Source organism: Gossypium hirsutum, chromosome A04 (assembly GCF_007990345.1).
Source record: "Gossypium hirsutum isolate 1008001.06 chromosome A04, Gossypium_hirsutum_v2.1, whole genome shotgun sequence".
NCBI lineage: Eukaryota > Viridiplantae > Streptophyta > Magnoliopsida > Malvales > Malvaceae > Gossypium > Gossypium hirsutum.
The window spans coordinates 84490864-84506716 of NC_053427.1; the positions used below are offsets into that span (position 1 = coordinate 84490864).

The following is a 15853-nucleotide window of genomic DNA, read 5'->3' on the forward strand; positions in this document are numbered from 1 at the left end:
TTATTAATGATTTGATCCTTGAAGCATACTCGTTTTTTTTACTTTGGTATTTTTTTTTGTCCCAATTTCACACTAGAATATTTTTATGTTATAGTTTTTAGTTCATTTTATTAACATACTTTAAACAAAATTGGTAGCCAATTAAATCTCGCCACATATCTTTTTCTATTAAAAATATATATAAACATTAAATTATACATAAAATCTTAAAAAATCTAAAAAATTGTTAAAAAATAATTAAATATTTTTATCAAATAAATAAAAAATCATTTGGGTAATTCTTGATCTTTTATTTTCTTCTTCAACATCAAAATTCATCTCATTTGATAATTTATTATCTTCATTTGGGCAATTCTTCACTATCAAATCCTACTCCATCATCCTATCACCAAAAAAATAAAAAACCACTAATTCCATTACATAATTATATGTTATTAATTAAAAAAAGTTTCTACGCTACACTTCGAAAAAGATGAGAGTATAATTTAGTTTTCCATATACTTTATTTTTGTCAAATCCTCAATTGCTAGGGCTAGCTAACGCCTGTTTGTTGTTGAAACAAGAAAACCAGAAAAGGAAAAAACAACACAGAGAAAAAAAATCCATCTGATTTGAGTTTTCAAGTTCAGTGGGCTCCAAGTCTTTGTTTGAGAATCTGAACGGTGAAAAGAAAGACACTAGGGAGGAAGGTTACTACTGAAATCCTGAAGCCATCCAACAATCGACGCCGGAGATCAGAGCGTTGGAACTTCGTAAGTAAATTAGGTAAATTCATGGTTTTAGTTGGGTTTGGTGAGAAAATAAAGCGGATATTTAAGTAGAGGATAGGATGATATTTATTGGGAGAATTTCGATTCTAGTTTAGGGAAATTAATAAAAAAATCAATTAATAATATCTGTTAACACCATTTAAATATAACATTTCATTGAAAAATTTCTTATATAAGTACTGATATATTTTGTAATTTTTAACGAAAATGTTATTATTAAATGAGTAATCATTTAAATTGATTTTTTTAACAGTTTCATTATAAATTTTACTCATATATGTGCTCTTTTTTAGTACAATATCTAGAACTAGCCATAAATTTATGTTCTTTTTTAGTACAATGTCTAGAACTAGCTATAATCGCTATCAATTTATAAATAGTAGGATAATGCGTTTCAATACACTCAAAGTACTCATATATATGCTCTTGCATTGGCAACAATGTACATGCCAATCTAACCAAGACTTAATCGGCATGTAATTGGAATTTTTTAGGGTAAACTATCAAAATAGTCACTTTTATTTTATTCAGGTTACATTTTAGTCACTTATGTTTGAAATATTACGTTTTAGTCATTTATATTAACATGTTGTAACATTTGGTCACTTAGTCATTAATTGTCGTTAACGGAGTAACGGTAGGCTGAAATGCAACGTTAAATCATTGTTTCAAACAAAAATTTTAGGTTAAATTATACAATTGGTCTTTATATTTTTTTGTTTTGAGCAATTGATCCCAATTGTATAATTTAACTTAATTGCTCAAAATAAAAAATATAGAGACCAATTGTATAATTTAACCTAAAATTTATGTTTATGTTTGAAGCGATGATTTAACTTGTCACGTCAGCCTACCATTTCACCATTAATAGAAATTAACCTCAATGACTAAAATGTTACAAGACGATAATATAAATGACTAAAATATAATATTTTAAATATAAGTGAATAAAATGGAAGTTGAAGTAAACAAAATTGACTTTTTGAATAGTTTACCCAAGTTTTTAATACAAACATGTGACAAATATTAGAATCCTGCAGGATATCAAAATGGAGATCATCGCGTGCCTGACCGTGTGAAGCTCAACACACTTCCTGTGGATATATCCTACTGCTAAGCTAGAACTCTGAAAGTTGCTAAAATAACACGCACACTGAAACACAGCGTTTTCCATTTCCGTTCACGGCATGATCTTCGAGAACCATCCCCAAAATTTACACCCCAAAATGCGAAAACCCAAACCCTAAACTCACTGCTTTTTTTTCCCTTTATAGTACTACTGTCTTGATCTCTTATATATATTTTTTCTCTCATGGCGGAGGAGGTCATCTCTGGTAGCGGATCTTCGGGAAGAGAAGGAGAGATCAATATAAGAGTAGGATTAACCTCGAGGGATTCGTTAGATTCTCGGTGGGTGTTCCCAGGCGAAGACGACTTTGAGATCGAAGACAATGGCGACGGCGACGATGATTTACCGCATCGAGCTGTGGTGGACTCAGAAGACGAGGATAATCAGGAACACCGTTTGATCCGCACTGAACCACGCGTGGATTCCTTTGACGTCGAAGCACTCGAAGTCCATGGCGCACATAGAAGTGACTACGAGGTACATTGTTCTTTACGAGTTTGTTCTGCTAATCTAATAGGTTATTTTTTCTGTTCATAATTTGGAAGCTCGAATTTATTTGGTTTCTGATTTGATTGCATTGAAGCATGCATTTGGACCTTTTAATTTGTCTGGCTTATATGGAAGTTAATGGGTTATGATTTGGTAATCCTATAATAACCATGGTAACGAAAATTAGATTAGTTTTATTTTTTTTTATGTTCTTTAATTTTGCTGCTTACTTTTTATGTGTCTCTACTTAAATTTGATCTCAGGATTTAGGTATAGCAAGGAGAATAATACATGCCTTTCAGACCCTCGGAGTTGTATTTGGTGATGTGGGAACAAGTCCATTATATACATTCAGTGTGATGTTTAGCAAGGCACCTATCAAGGGAGACGAAGATGTTATTGGAGCACTATCACTAGTTCTATACACCTTACTCTTGGTCCCCCTTGTGAAATATGTCCTTATTGTACTTTGGGCAAACAATGACGGTGAAGGTATGTCAGATGTTCCCAATCAAGTCCCTATTCATGATCTTTTATGGAGGCCTTAAACATATATGTTAAATATATGTATTCCAAGTCAACTGTTTTACATTTTCTGTTGCTGGTTTCTTGAAGGTGGTACTTTTGCATTGTACTCATTGATTTGCCAGCATGCTAAGGTCAGTCTTCTCCCAAATCAGCTCCCATCAGATACCCGGATATCTAACTTCATACTAAAGTTGCCATCTCCTGAACTTGAGAGATCACTTAAAATAAAGGAGAGACTAGAGGCTTCATTGACTCTGAAGAAACTCCTTCTGGTGTTAGTGCTTGCTGGCACTTCTATGGTGATAGCTGATGGGGTTGTTACCCCAGCAATGTCAGGTTTCCATATCTATTGTTCTTGCCTTCTTTTTTTTTTTTTTTTTTACAGAACTGCTATGATGGAATAGAGCATTAAGTGGTTTGATTTCTCATTTTCAATGTTTAGATAATAACTTTTGTGTGTATATATCTCTTTATAGTAATGTCTGCTGTTGGTGGTCTGAAGGTTGGAGTTGCTGCAATTGAACAAGGTAAGGTGGTATTTTATGCTATTATCAGCTTTATAAAACATTATTGCTTTTCTGCCTCACTTTTTCACTGTTAGTAAATTCTCTTAGAAAGGACATCTGTTCTCAATTGACCTTGTTGGCTAGGATTCATTTGCATATTTTGACTAATATGTTATTGAAATTAACTTGTTATTTGGATATAGTATGGGATGGTGGTGCATATTATTAGCTTGTAGATCGCATAGCTTCTTGAATGACCCTGAGTCAACAATTGTTCATTGTGTTTCTTCAGCAGCCTTTGTCTTGATCGTGTGCCATTTGTAATGATAATTTAACTTTAGTTAGACTATAGCTTATAATTTGGCTAATTCCTAACTCTGCATGTATTATAAACAATGTGGTCTTTTTCCTTTTGCCTTTCTGCTTTTACATCTAATAGTTTTTGCTATATTATTACAGGTAAATATTCATTAACTTAATTCTTCTATTTCCTTCTTTGCTTTTCTTTACTTGCAGATGAAGTGGTGATGATATCAGTTACCTTTCTTGTAATTTTGTTCAGTGTACAGAAGTTTGGAACAAGTCAAGTAGGACTTGCTGTAGGCCCTGCTTTGTTCATATGGTTTTGTTCTTTAGCAGGCATTGGAATTTACAATCTTATTAAGTATGATGCAAGTGTCTTGAGGGCATTTAATCCCGTTCACATCTATTTGTACTTCAAGAGAAACTCAGTTAACGCCTGGTATGCGCTGGGAGGTTGTCTGTTATGTGCAACAGGTAACACATTAAGTGAAGATTATTGTATTTCAAGGTCAACTAATATTGTTATTTTTAATCAATTTTCCTTCTTTTGTGAAGGATAATTTCTGCGAATGTCTCACTGCAAAATCTTTTTGGAAAGTAACTTTTTAATTTGTCAACAAAGTTCAGCTAAAGTAATGCAGTTGATTGAGCTTTGATGAATTTGAACTAGGACATCAATGGTCATATAGGTCATTCTATACGATCTTACTGTTCTGATGATGGTTTATGTTTCAGGGTCTGAAGCAATGTTTGCAGATCTTTGCTACTTTTCTGTACGATCAATTCAGGTAATGGAGCAAGAAAACTCAGTCACCTAATGTTCTGCGTTTTGCACATCCTGTAGATATAATTGCTGGTAGTCCCCTACTCTCATTCTTACAATCTTTTGATTTGTGTGATAGTGGTTGTTTGCAGCTTACATTTGTGTTTCTCGTATTGCCTTGCCTGTTGCTGGGTTATTTGGGTCAAGCAGCATACCTTACAGGAAATCTTAATGGTGCCGAGAAGCATCCTTTCTTTCTTTCAATTCCTAGTAAGTTTCACATTTTATCACAAATTAGTTGGATTAAAACCTTTTCTTTTATTTTGGAAAATTGTCACACTTGCCTTACTCTAAACAGAAAAACTGTTTTGCCCCACGTAGGTGGCATCTTCTGGCCGGTCTTACTGATAGCTAATATTGCTGCCTTGATTGCTAGCCGAGCAATGATAACAGCCACATTTTCGTGCATAAAGCAGTCATCTAATCTTGGTTGTTTCCCTCGTCTTAAAATCATTCACACATCTAAAAGGTTCATGGGCCAGATCTATATTCCTGTCATAAACTGGTTTTTGCTGGTAGGTTGCCTGGTCTTAGTTTGCTCTATGTCAAGCATTAACGAGATTGGAAATGCATATGGTAATATTTCTTCCTAGTCTTTTGGTTATACTAAGTCATCACTTTTGTCATCATTGAATGAATTTTTGGTGTCATGTAACTAATAAAAATTTAGATTCGTGGAATATAAAGTACTATCAAGTTATTTTTCTGGGGTGTTGAATCAAACTACTAAAGATAAAGAAATCTTCTTACCCTTTTCCTTGCTTTAAATTAAACCGGCTTCTCATCTTTCTAGTTATTGATTTGTTCTTAGGTATAGCTGAGCTGGGAGTCATGATGATGACCACTATTTTAGTCACGATTGTCATGCTTCTCATATGGCAGCTAAACATCATAATCGTGCTGAGTTTTGTGGTTTTCTTCCTGGGTTTGGAATTGACTTTTTTCTCGTCAGTTTTATGGAGTGTGACAGATGGAAGTTGGGTAATATTGGTTTTTGCTGTCATAATGTTTGTCATTATGTACATTTGGAATTATGGTAGCAAGCTTAAGTATGAAACTGAAGTGGAGCGAAAACTGCCAATGGATTTGATGCGAGAAATAGGCTGCAATCTTGGAACAATCAGAGCTCCTGGCATTGGCTTGCTTTACAATGAGCTGGCGAAAGGAGTACCAGCTATATTCGGTCATTTTATAACCACACTCCCTGCTATCCACTCCATGATCATCTTTGTCTGCATAAAATATGTCCCTGTTCCTGTGGTCCCTCAGAATGAAAGATTTTTTTTCAGGCGAATCTGCCCCAAAAGTTACCATCTGTTTCGGTGTATTGCTAGGTAAGATTCTCTGGCTGGAAACTTAGATCCTATTATCTTGCCTGATCGATATTCCATTTCCTCCAATGCTGTGTGCTATCGCTTTACAGGTTCAAGTTTTGTACTGCAAGATTTTTCATAAAAACTAACTGGAATGTCTAATAGACATGTCTGTTGGTGAAGTGCTGGACTTTTCGTTCCAGTGACCAAGGATTTGCAACCTCAAAACACACACATATATATGCGTATAACTAATTGGAATTGTTAAAATGTTACTCGGACAGGAGTTGTGGAATTAATTTGGGGGTCAAATTGAGTAAAGGATGAACTAATTTACTTCACTAAATCTCTTTTGAACAAGCATCTTTGATGTATTATATCTTCTTTTTTTTTATACTATGTGCGCAATTCCTTTGTATTTCTTGCCTTTGTTCACCCTTTCCCCTTGTAGCATTCTCTCAGATAACTGACCAACCACTTTCTCAGGTATGGTTACAAGGATGTCCGTAAGGAAAATCACCAGGCATTTGAGCAGCTGCTGATGGAGAGTCTTGAGAAGTTCATTCGTCGGGAAGCTCAGCAAAGGCAATTGGAAAGTGATGGTGACGAAGACGCAGATTCCGAGGAGGATACATCTTTCTCAAGAGTTCTCGTAGATCCTAACGGAAGTGTTTACTCACTTGGTGTTCCTCTGCTGGCTGAGTTTAGGGGCTCCAGCAATTCCATTTCAGAAGCAAGCATTTCTGAAGAGGTAAACCCCAGCTCCCCTGCAAGTCCATCGATATCTGATGCCGAGCATAGTCTAGAAAGGGAGCTATCTTTTATACGGCAGGCTAAGGAATCTGGGGTAGTTTATCTTCTCGGACATGGAGACATTAGGGCTAGAAAAGATTCTTGGTTTATAAAGAAACTGGTTATAAATTACTTCTATGCTTTCTTGAGAAAGAACTGCAGGAGGGGTATTGCAAATTTGAGCGTGCCGCATTCACATCTTATTCAGGTGGGCATGACTTACATGGTTTAAGAACCGATGTGTGTACTCAAATCAGGGAGGAGTGGTTAAGAAAGGCCGGCGCTCAAATAGCATGCTACAAGAGATGCAAATTCACCATTGTGTTGAGCAAAGCTGGGCGCTTGAATCAGCAAATTTTAGTATCATGTATCCATTCTGATGTTTATTTGTATTCTTCCACGCGCTTATTAGTTTAAATAAATATTTTATTTACACACAATTCATAGGTGGGATTTACACGTGTGAATGGTTATGATCAGTGTACTGTAAAAAATTGAACGGACTATAGTTGTAATTAATAGTTTTTTTTTTAGTAGTTCAGTGTGATCATTTGAGGAGGTGGGATTTTAGATTTTAATTTAATTATGAAATAATAAATAATAAAAGAAATATTTGTTTTTAATATCATAATTTCACTATTTGGTATTTAAAATATCTTTTTTATAAATTGGTTGCATTTTTATTATTATTAACTTACACTGTGAGTGTGTCACAATTTAATTTGTATTATATTTCTAAAGAAGTATCTAAAACAATTTAATTAATAATTCATGATATGCTCGAGTTTTAATGATTTTGTTTTAAAGTTTTCATGATTTTTTCTTGCCATTAATCATAGAATATGAATTCTAAGTTTAATTTTGTCAAACGTTTCATCTTATTATTTTCATATAATATTAAAAAAAATGACGACTAGATAAAAGTACAGGTCAATAAAAAAAATCACATAATATTCATTAAATTAAAATATAGAAATTAAAATTTCTAAGTTAGTATAATATACAATGATGCAAGTTTGGATATCTACGAATATTCTACTTTAAAATAGACGAAATTTTTCATGGAAACAACTTATTTAATTTTTAATTTAGCCTATAATAATTAATTTACTTAATTTTTTAAAATAAAAAAAATAATATAATCTCCATTGTATAAAACACATTTTTTTTTGGATTTTCAATAAAAAGAAAAAAGGAAAAAAAAATTCTTCCAAATATCCCCAAACTATGATTTGTATTCGAATTTGGTCTTTAAAATTTAAAGCATTTTAATTATATTCTCAAACATTGGAGTTTATATCAATCAAGTCATTCGGCTATCAAAATTGTTAATAATCTTATATGGAGTAAATTAAAAATTAATAGTTTTAATAACAGAAGAACTTAATTTATATAATTTCCAAAGTTTAGGGATGTAATTAAAAAATTTTAAAATTTAAGATCAATTTAAAATATGAGTAGTAGTTTGAGGACTTTTGGCGCAATTTTATTAAAGAATGTAAGATAACATATTTGGGAATCAACAAATAGAGTTTTGTGTTTTGCCTTCGCGGTTCCGTATGCCGCGGACGCCATTGTTGAGATGGAATCAACACTTTCAACATTACCCTCCGCTCTTACTCCCTTCTCCTTTTCTAAACCCCTAAACCCTAAATCCACTTTGTTCTCTTTCTCTCAGTCTCCACTCCTTGGCCCTGTCGCCGTCCTTTCTTATTCTTTTCCTCTAAGGACTATCTCCTCCATTCCCAAACGCCTACACCGCCGTTTGGAGTGCGTCTCTTCTGGTACCGGCGGCGGATTTGGTGGAAATGATGGGAGTAGCGGCGGCGGTGGCGGCGGCGGCGGGGAAGGAACGGGTGGAGGTGATTCGAAGGCGAAATTGGGAGCTGGAGTGGTTGACGATCTCTCTGCCTTGTCTCCCGATGTTATCATTCTTAATGTTGGGGTATGATAATGATTTTTTAAGGTTATTATTCCTATTTTTCAGATATTCAATTTGATACTTGGAAAAAATATATAGGTAGTTAATTCAAAAAAAGTCACCGAATAAAAAAACTTCAGGTACCAAATTGAACATTGAAGTCAAATTCAGGTACCTAATGGCATATTAACCTTTTTTTTTCTTCTTTGAATTTAGGAAGAATTAAAAAGAAAAAGAAAAAAAAGAAAAAAGGTAAAATGCTACTAATTTTTTGTTCTTGAATTTGCTGTGATTTAGGGAATGATGTGCGGCGGGTGTGCTTCGAGTGTGAAGAAAATACTAGAAAGTCAAGTAAGTTAATGTCTCCATTGTTTTTTTCTTCCCTTTTAAATCGAATTATTTACATTTCTTAGTGTGTCATTTTGCTTTAATGTGCAGCCCCAAGTCTCTTCCGCGACCGTCGATCTTAAAACGGCGACGGCAATGGTGTGGCCTGTTTCCGAAGCCAAGGCTGTACCCAATTGGCAAAAGGAATTGGGGGAGGCATTAGCTAAACAGTTGACTAGTTCTGGTTTCGAATCTGAGCTTCGAGGTATGTGTTCAGCATGTATGTGATATAATCCGAGACCTTTCGAATACATGAAAAAAGTCGAATATATTATACCCTTGTTGACTGCAATGTCGAATACTCACACCTGAATCTAAGAAACTTGGAATAATTATAAAAGTGCTTTCGTTGCCATCGTTCTTGGTCAACTTCTTGTTCCTTGAATATTGATTTCATGGCTTGCTTATGTTGCACTGACTCTTATTTTTTTATTGAATTATTCGTGTCTGACACATGCTCTAAATAAATGATTTTTTTTTTTGTTTTTTAAAAGCATCTGACCATACTCAGATACATAACCTAGTTCGTAGGAGTGTTCATAATTCGGTTAAAACCGAATAACTGATCGAACCGATTTAATTCGGTTAATCGATCGGTGGTCGAATTTAGTTTTGTTGAAGGTCGATTAATGACTTTTTAGAATTTTAGTTATCGGTTAATTCTGTTCAAAATCTGTTAATTAAGCGAATTAAATAATAAATATTATAATTTTGTCCGAAATTAATTATGTAGTGTTTTTAGTGTCTTATTTGTTGTTTTCACCTCTATTTAAAGTTTTTTGAACTATTTAAAAATTGAAATGAACATTAGCAATGTATTTTTTATATGTTCTATACTTATTTTAATCAAAAGATAAAATACATATAAATTTCAGTTAATTCGGTTAACCGACTGAATTAATCGAAATATTTCGATTTAGTTAATGTATTTGAAAAAAACTTCGATTTGATTAACGGTTAAAGATTTTTACATTTTGAGTAATTCAATTTAGGTATTAACCAAACCTATTGTTTGAACACCCCTACTTGTTCGACAATATTATCTAAGTTTTAGTACCTTAATGTAGAGCTATACACTTAGGGACCATTTTCTAATATTTTGGTGTCATACGCATGGTTGTTGTAGTTCTTTGAGTTTGGTCATTGAATATTTCAGGTTTTTTTTTTTTGGTTACTTTGGAGGTGCTAAATGCTTTAATTAAGATTCAACATGTTAGGGGTTACTCATATAAAGGTTAAACTTTTCAAAATAGATGAGGGGCTAAATTTTTACAAATGTGCTCAAATTAGGGTTTTTATTTATATGTTTAGAATTACATGACAACTGAATTAAAACATTATTTGGAAAGCAAATATATACATAACATAATTTGAAACCCAATATACGACAATTGAAAAATTCTTATTTGAGCACGTTTGAAAAGTTCTAGACTTTATTTAACAATTTTGAAATGCTTGACCGTTATATGAGCAACCTGGGCCTCAATTTCAGCCTATTAATTTATGAAGTTCTTTTTTGCAAGTAGATTATGAAATGTTGTAAATCTTACACCAATTTTTTTTCCTGTTGTTTGTAAACTTATGATTAGTGATTCATTTACGCTTGTGAAGTTTGGTTTTCCACATAATTCATGCAAATTTGTGCTTTTAGTGGCAGGTGAGGAAGCTATTGGAGATGTCTCACCACAATAAAAAAAGAAAAAGAAAAAAAAAAAACTTTGTGTTGAAAGAGCAACCATAATAAGTCCTTAGATGTGACAGTATGGGCTTTGAAGTTATAGATTTCATTAATTGTACAATTCATCAAGACATTTACTCATTTTGTATTAACTTTACAAAATGGGGGTAATGTAGAATTTATTTAGAGGGTTTTGTTGTTGTTGTTGTATATCACATGATTCATGTCATGGTATCATATATCATCTTTCACACGTGTTTATCGAATAAAAACTAAATCATATGCATTTGAATTTTTTTGGAGGATTACAATATGTCACACTCTTCTCTTTCCTTTAAGGAAATTAAACTATCTATACTCTAAATGCGAAATAAATACTATTCAAAGTTTTGCATCAGATAGGAATATATAAAAGAATATCCATAATACAACATAGAATTGAGTTAATGATAACCAATTGGAGCGGGTGCCTCCCTTAATTCCTTTCCCTGAAATTGAATATCCTGCATATACCCCCCCAAAAAAATAAGCATATTGTAGGGATTGAGTCTTGGACAAAGTATTTAGTAATTCAAGTTAGCTCATGAATTCAAGCTTATGGATTTAAGTCAAAAATGGGTCATATCTTAATCTAAACTCGAAAGGTTAAACTTGTTATTGCACTAAGTATTTAATAATTAAAGCTTGGCACAGATTGAATTCAAGCCTATGGGCTAGGCTAGAAATGGTCATGTATTGACTTGATTTAAAAATCGAGCTACTATGTTGATCTGAAAGGTTAAGACTTACCAGGATCAAAGATTAGATAAAGCCTTTAGTAATTTAAGCTTGGTTCATACTGAATTCAATCTTATAAGCTAAGGAAAAAAAAGGGATCATGTCTTAATTTGATCTAAAGGCTCTGCTACTAGCTTAACTTGAAAGGCTAAACTGACTGGGATCAACAAAACACTTAGTAACTCAAAGTTGGTTCAGACCGAATTTATAAGGGTCACATTCCAAATTGATCTACTATTGAAAGACAATAACTTGGCAATGTTAAAATGGATGGCTATGGAGAAACTATTAAAAGAAGAAAATGAGCATGGAAAGTGGAAGAGATGAGTGATACATACAGAAGCGAAATGATTAATATCCCTATGATGAGCTTCGTCAGCGCGAATCACGGTTATAACATCCTTGAGTCTGGCATCTTTAGGCAACCTCCAGTAATCTATGGCAATGGCAGGGGCTGGAACATTTTCTGTTTCACCACTTTCGATTGATTCCAAATACTCGGTGTAGGAGAAAACTGCTTCCTCTTCCAAATACCCAACAAATCTATGCGCCAATTTTGGGGAGCTCAGATAAAGAACAAAGAAGCCATTAAAGAACACTCCCTGCACAGCTAGAACAAGTAACCTTTCGTACCACTTGGGTTTCACGAGCTCCACAATCGTCATCAAATGCATCCTCTCATTCTCTGCTTCTTCAAGTAAGGCTTTAATCCATCCACCACTTTGCTGGAACTTACGGAGAGACTTGAGATGCAGAAGCATCCCGCCAACCATGCCGGGGACTGCCGCCACTGTTTCCAGCATCATTGCATGACAGCCATAACGTCTCTGCATTTCAAATGAACCACAAAGGAACCTCAATGCCTTGAATATAAATATGAATGTATAAACTTTTAAGTAATTGTGTTAGACATTCTTGTCCGAGATATATACTGGCATGGGTATTGATTAATAACCCTCAAGGACAAAGATCTTTTAAAGATATTCAACATACTTATGTCTGGACATATAAGATGCTAAAATTTACACATAAAATATAAGCTTTTAACTACGAAGTCTACAAAAGAGCCACTAAGGATCTACAATGCCTTGAAGTGCACATCCGTATATGACACATATCAAGACATAGGTACGAGTATATACCACTCCAAGGATAGTGTCTTCAATGCCTTGTAACCAAAGATACTCATATTGGGCATATAAGAGGTTAAAAGAGTTGCACATCAAAGAGTAAGCTTTTAACTAAGAAATCTACAAAAGACCCACAATGTGTAATGCCTTAAGGTGCACTGTGCACGTCCATGTATGATACATATCAAGACATGGGTACGAGTATGTATCACTCCAAAGATAGTCTACAAATGTAGAAAAAAATTTAAAATATTGAATATATACATATCTGACACATACTTATATCTTGACACTCACATCTGAATTTGAATAATTTATATATGATACAATAGAAATGAAAATAATAATATCGAAACACAGCAATTTTGTTTTCTAATGTGTAAAAAAATCCCTTAGAATCTTTAAACATACCAAGACAGTTTGGGATCTAAATAACTGATGGCACAGGTATATAAATGTCAAATGTGTTAAATTTAATGAAGAGTTCAGTCTAAATCTAAAAGCTATTGACATATTAAGAACATAATAAAATACAATCAAACAAATTATGGAATGCTGTAATTATGGAACAGAGAAAGTAAAACACAACAAACCTGGAAGAACAGATCCACAGGAATTCGAAGAAATTTGACTGTTTTGTAAGCTAATTTATCCAGGAAGTTCTTTGGCACATGGTGTTTTTTCAAATCAATTGAAACATCTGCCTTGTACGTTTCCCATGGCTGCATTATAGAGCATAAACAAACAGTGCAAAATTAGATCATCAAACTGAAAGATTGATCGAGAATTTTATAATTACGAAGTTTTAGATAAATCTTTATTTAAAAATTGAAGTAACGGTAAAAACCGATTTATTCATTTTAATAATTTAAATTCCCAGCTAAAGAGAAAAAAGAGAAGTTGCACTTTTTCAAAAAAAAAAAAAATTGACATTCAAACACGAAGATTGATCAACAGTAACAAGTCAACAATATAGCAGCTTCATCTTAAAAGAAAAACATAGCAGCTTAGAATATAGGTGGAAACGAAGAATTCAGCAGTTAAATCGCAGATCTGATCAAAGAGAGGAGAAAATGAATATTATATAGATGTGTGCGTGCGTGTGTATTACTGCCAAAATTGAACCAAATAACTAACTCTTAAGTGAAGGAATAAAGTAAGTCTAACGAAAGATGAAATGGTACCATGAAACAGTTCCAGGGCCAAACGGTGCCATCCTCTCTGGTGATCGTAGGCCTTGAAATCCCCCAATAACTTGACGCAACTACGTCTTTCCCTTTCATCTCTTCCTTCTCCTGTTCCTTCTTCTCCGAAGGCGCTTTCTCCATTGAAGCAGGAGCAGAGCTCATCATCCTTCGCCACTCAAACCCACCAAACATCACTCCATTTCGCTGTCCGCTCAAGTGCACGCTCCTCCCAACCAAGGCGGATCCATACACCATTCCGCCGCCGCCGCCGCTTCCGTAGTACCTCTGGCCGTTGACCAGACATTGCTTCACTGACCTTAATACAAAACGATTCATTTTCTTCTCTCTTTTTTGAATTTGTTATGACTTAATAAGGTCGTTGTTGAGAGGCCATAATAATATATATAGGAGTGGAGAAGCGGGAGAAGGATCGAGGAAAGAATGGCGGGGCGAAAACGGTTTATGATTCAGTGTTTCGCGGTGTATTTTTAATTTTCTTGATATTTAATCTGCCGTTGATAGGATGACAAAATTTTTTTAAGGGTTGATATTTCATAAAGGGTAACATGTTTTACGTTCTTTTGCACTACTGAATTATATCTCCGGCGGCCAACAATAATCTTCTCATTTGAATGTACTTTTTCCAATTTGATGGGATGTATTTTTGGAGCTCTCTTGCTTGATTCAACGAGTTAATTACACTAGATATCCCTCAATTATGATTCATATTTTAATTTAGTCTCTAAATTTTAAAACATTTTAATTAGATCCTTAAACTATTGATATTATATCAATTAAGTCTTTTCATTACAGAAAAAAAAAGAGTAAACAATAAAACTAATAGAAAAGCTTTGAAAACTTCAAATCTAATATTTTCAAAACATCTATTCTGCAATATTTATTTTTTTTTAAATTTCCATTTTAAATTATATTATATAAGATCTAATGTGTCATTTAACAATTTAAATTAAAGATTTTAATAACGAAAGGACCTAATGAACATAACCTTAAAAATTTTAAAATTTAATTAAAATAATTTAAAGTTTAAAGATAAATTTAAAATTAGAGCAATTTGAAGTTAAATTATATTTCTTCTAATATGGAATATAAAAAATATATTTACAATAATTTGAAAAGTCTAACTCCTCGAAAGAAAAAGAAAAGACTTTAACGCGTCTAATAAAAGGATGTTTTAGTACGTTACGTCACTAATATTGCCCTCACAGATTATAAATTTCATTCAAATAAATGAATTACATACTTTAATAAAATTGAATAAAACTCACTCATAACAATAATAAAATATTTTTTGAAAAATATATTTTTTTTGTTTAGATAAATTTTTTGTAAAATTATTTTTTTAAAAATAAATAAATTTTTTTCTAGTTGGAATTGGATTTTTTACAAAAATACTTTTTTAGAAATTTTTTTAAAATTAATTAATAATTAGGTCTTTCTATTATTTGTGCTGAAAGAAAATAAATGAAAATAGTAAATAAAAAAGGCTTATGAAACAATTTAACCTTTTTAAAGTTTGCCAGGCACCTAAAAGTTTTATTTAGCAATCAATTAAAATAACAAATTTACATATTAAGTTTCTGAATATTTTAGGTCATCAAATTTCAATGTGGTGCTGCCTCTCTCTCCTCCTCCACCAGTCATACCGTATTTTTGCATCAAAAAATACTGGTGCTGCCCATCTCTCCCTCTTCACCCTTAAAAAATATATTTTTTAAACACACATCATTTTGTAATGATGATTCAATGAGTGTGTCAGAAAAATCATAGGTGCTGCCCATCTCTCTCCCTCTTACTGTTTCAAACATACCATTTTGATAAATAATGATATTGACATACCATTTCAATATTTAATTTTTTATTTGCATTGCATTATACAAGTAAAAAAATCCAAAAAAAAAATATTCTTTTTTAAATGTTATTTCTTTTTTAATTAAGATGATATTTGTAGAAAAATATAATTAATGTCTTTACAATTTTTTTTTCTAATTCAATAAAAATAATTTACCAAATAAAAGTAATTACCAAATGTTTAAAAATTATGTTAAATTAACAAGGACCCAGTGTATATATCAATTAAAGAATTGTTTAAGATTAAAAAG

General features: G+C 32.8%; 3 protein-coding genes across 5 annotated transcripts; 2 read left to right on the forward strand and 1 right to left on the reverse strand.

The window, feature by feature from the left end:
• Positions 1-281: 281 nt before the first annotated feature.
• LOC107949132 (potassium transporter 7) lies at positions 282-7185 on the forward strand. Of its 3 annotated transcripts, none has more exons than XM_016883861.2 (11): positions 282-752; positions 1811-2376; positions 2652-2880; positions 3004-3252; positions 3393-3443; positions 3939-4199; positions 4461-4513; positions 4641-4758; positions 4870-5124; positions 5360-5882; positions 6348-7185. In XM_016883861.2, exons 2-11 carry the CDS (start codon positions 2083-2085, stop codon positions 6883-6885), a joined length of 2571 nt encoding a protein of 856 aa, XP_016739350.2. In that variant the 5' UTR covers positions 282-752; positions 1811-2082; the 3' UTR covers positions 6886-7185. The 3 variants fall into 3 exon arrangements, with proteins under 3 accessions (XP_016739350.2, XP_040967537.1, XP_040967536.1); XM_041111602.1 differs by having other exon boundaries at positions 459-765; XM_041111603.1 differs by lacking the exon at positions 4870-5124 and having other exon boundaries at positions 450-752.
• Positions 7186-8171: 986 nt separating this feature from the next.
• On the forward strand, positions 8172-10931 carry LOC107949134 (copper-transporting ATPase PAA1, chloroplastic). Its single transcript, XM_016883863.2, has 4 exons — positions 8172-8598; positions 8872-8925; positions 9013-9166; positions 10613-10931. The coding sequence occupies exons 1-4, from the start codon at positions 8236-8238 to the stop codon at positions 10651-10653; spliced, it is 612 nt and encodes a 203-aa protein (XP_016739352.2). The 5' UTR covers positions 8172-8235; the 3' UTR covers positions 10654-10931.
• On the reverse strand, positions 10897-14122 carry LOC107949133 (ubiquinol oxidase, mitochondrial). Its single transcript, XM_016883862.2, has 4 exons — positions 13731-14122; positions 13140-13268; positions 11755-12243; positions 10897-11142 (listed from the first exon to the last, which is right to left on the reverse strand). The coding sequence occupies exons 1-4, from the start codon at positions 14067-14069 to the stop codon at positions 11083-11085; spliced, it is 1017 nt and encodes a 338-aa protein (XP_016739351.1). The 5' UTR covers positions 14070-14122; the 3' UTR covers positions 10897-11082.
• Between the last annotated feature and the right edge of the window lie 1731 nt (positions 14123-15853).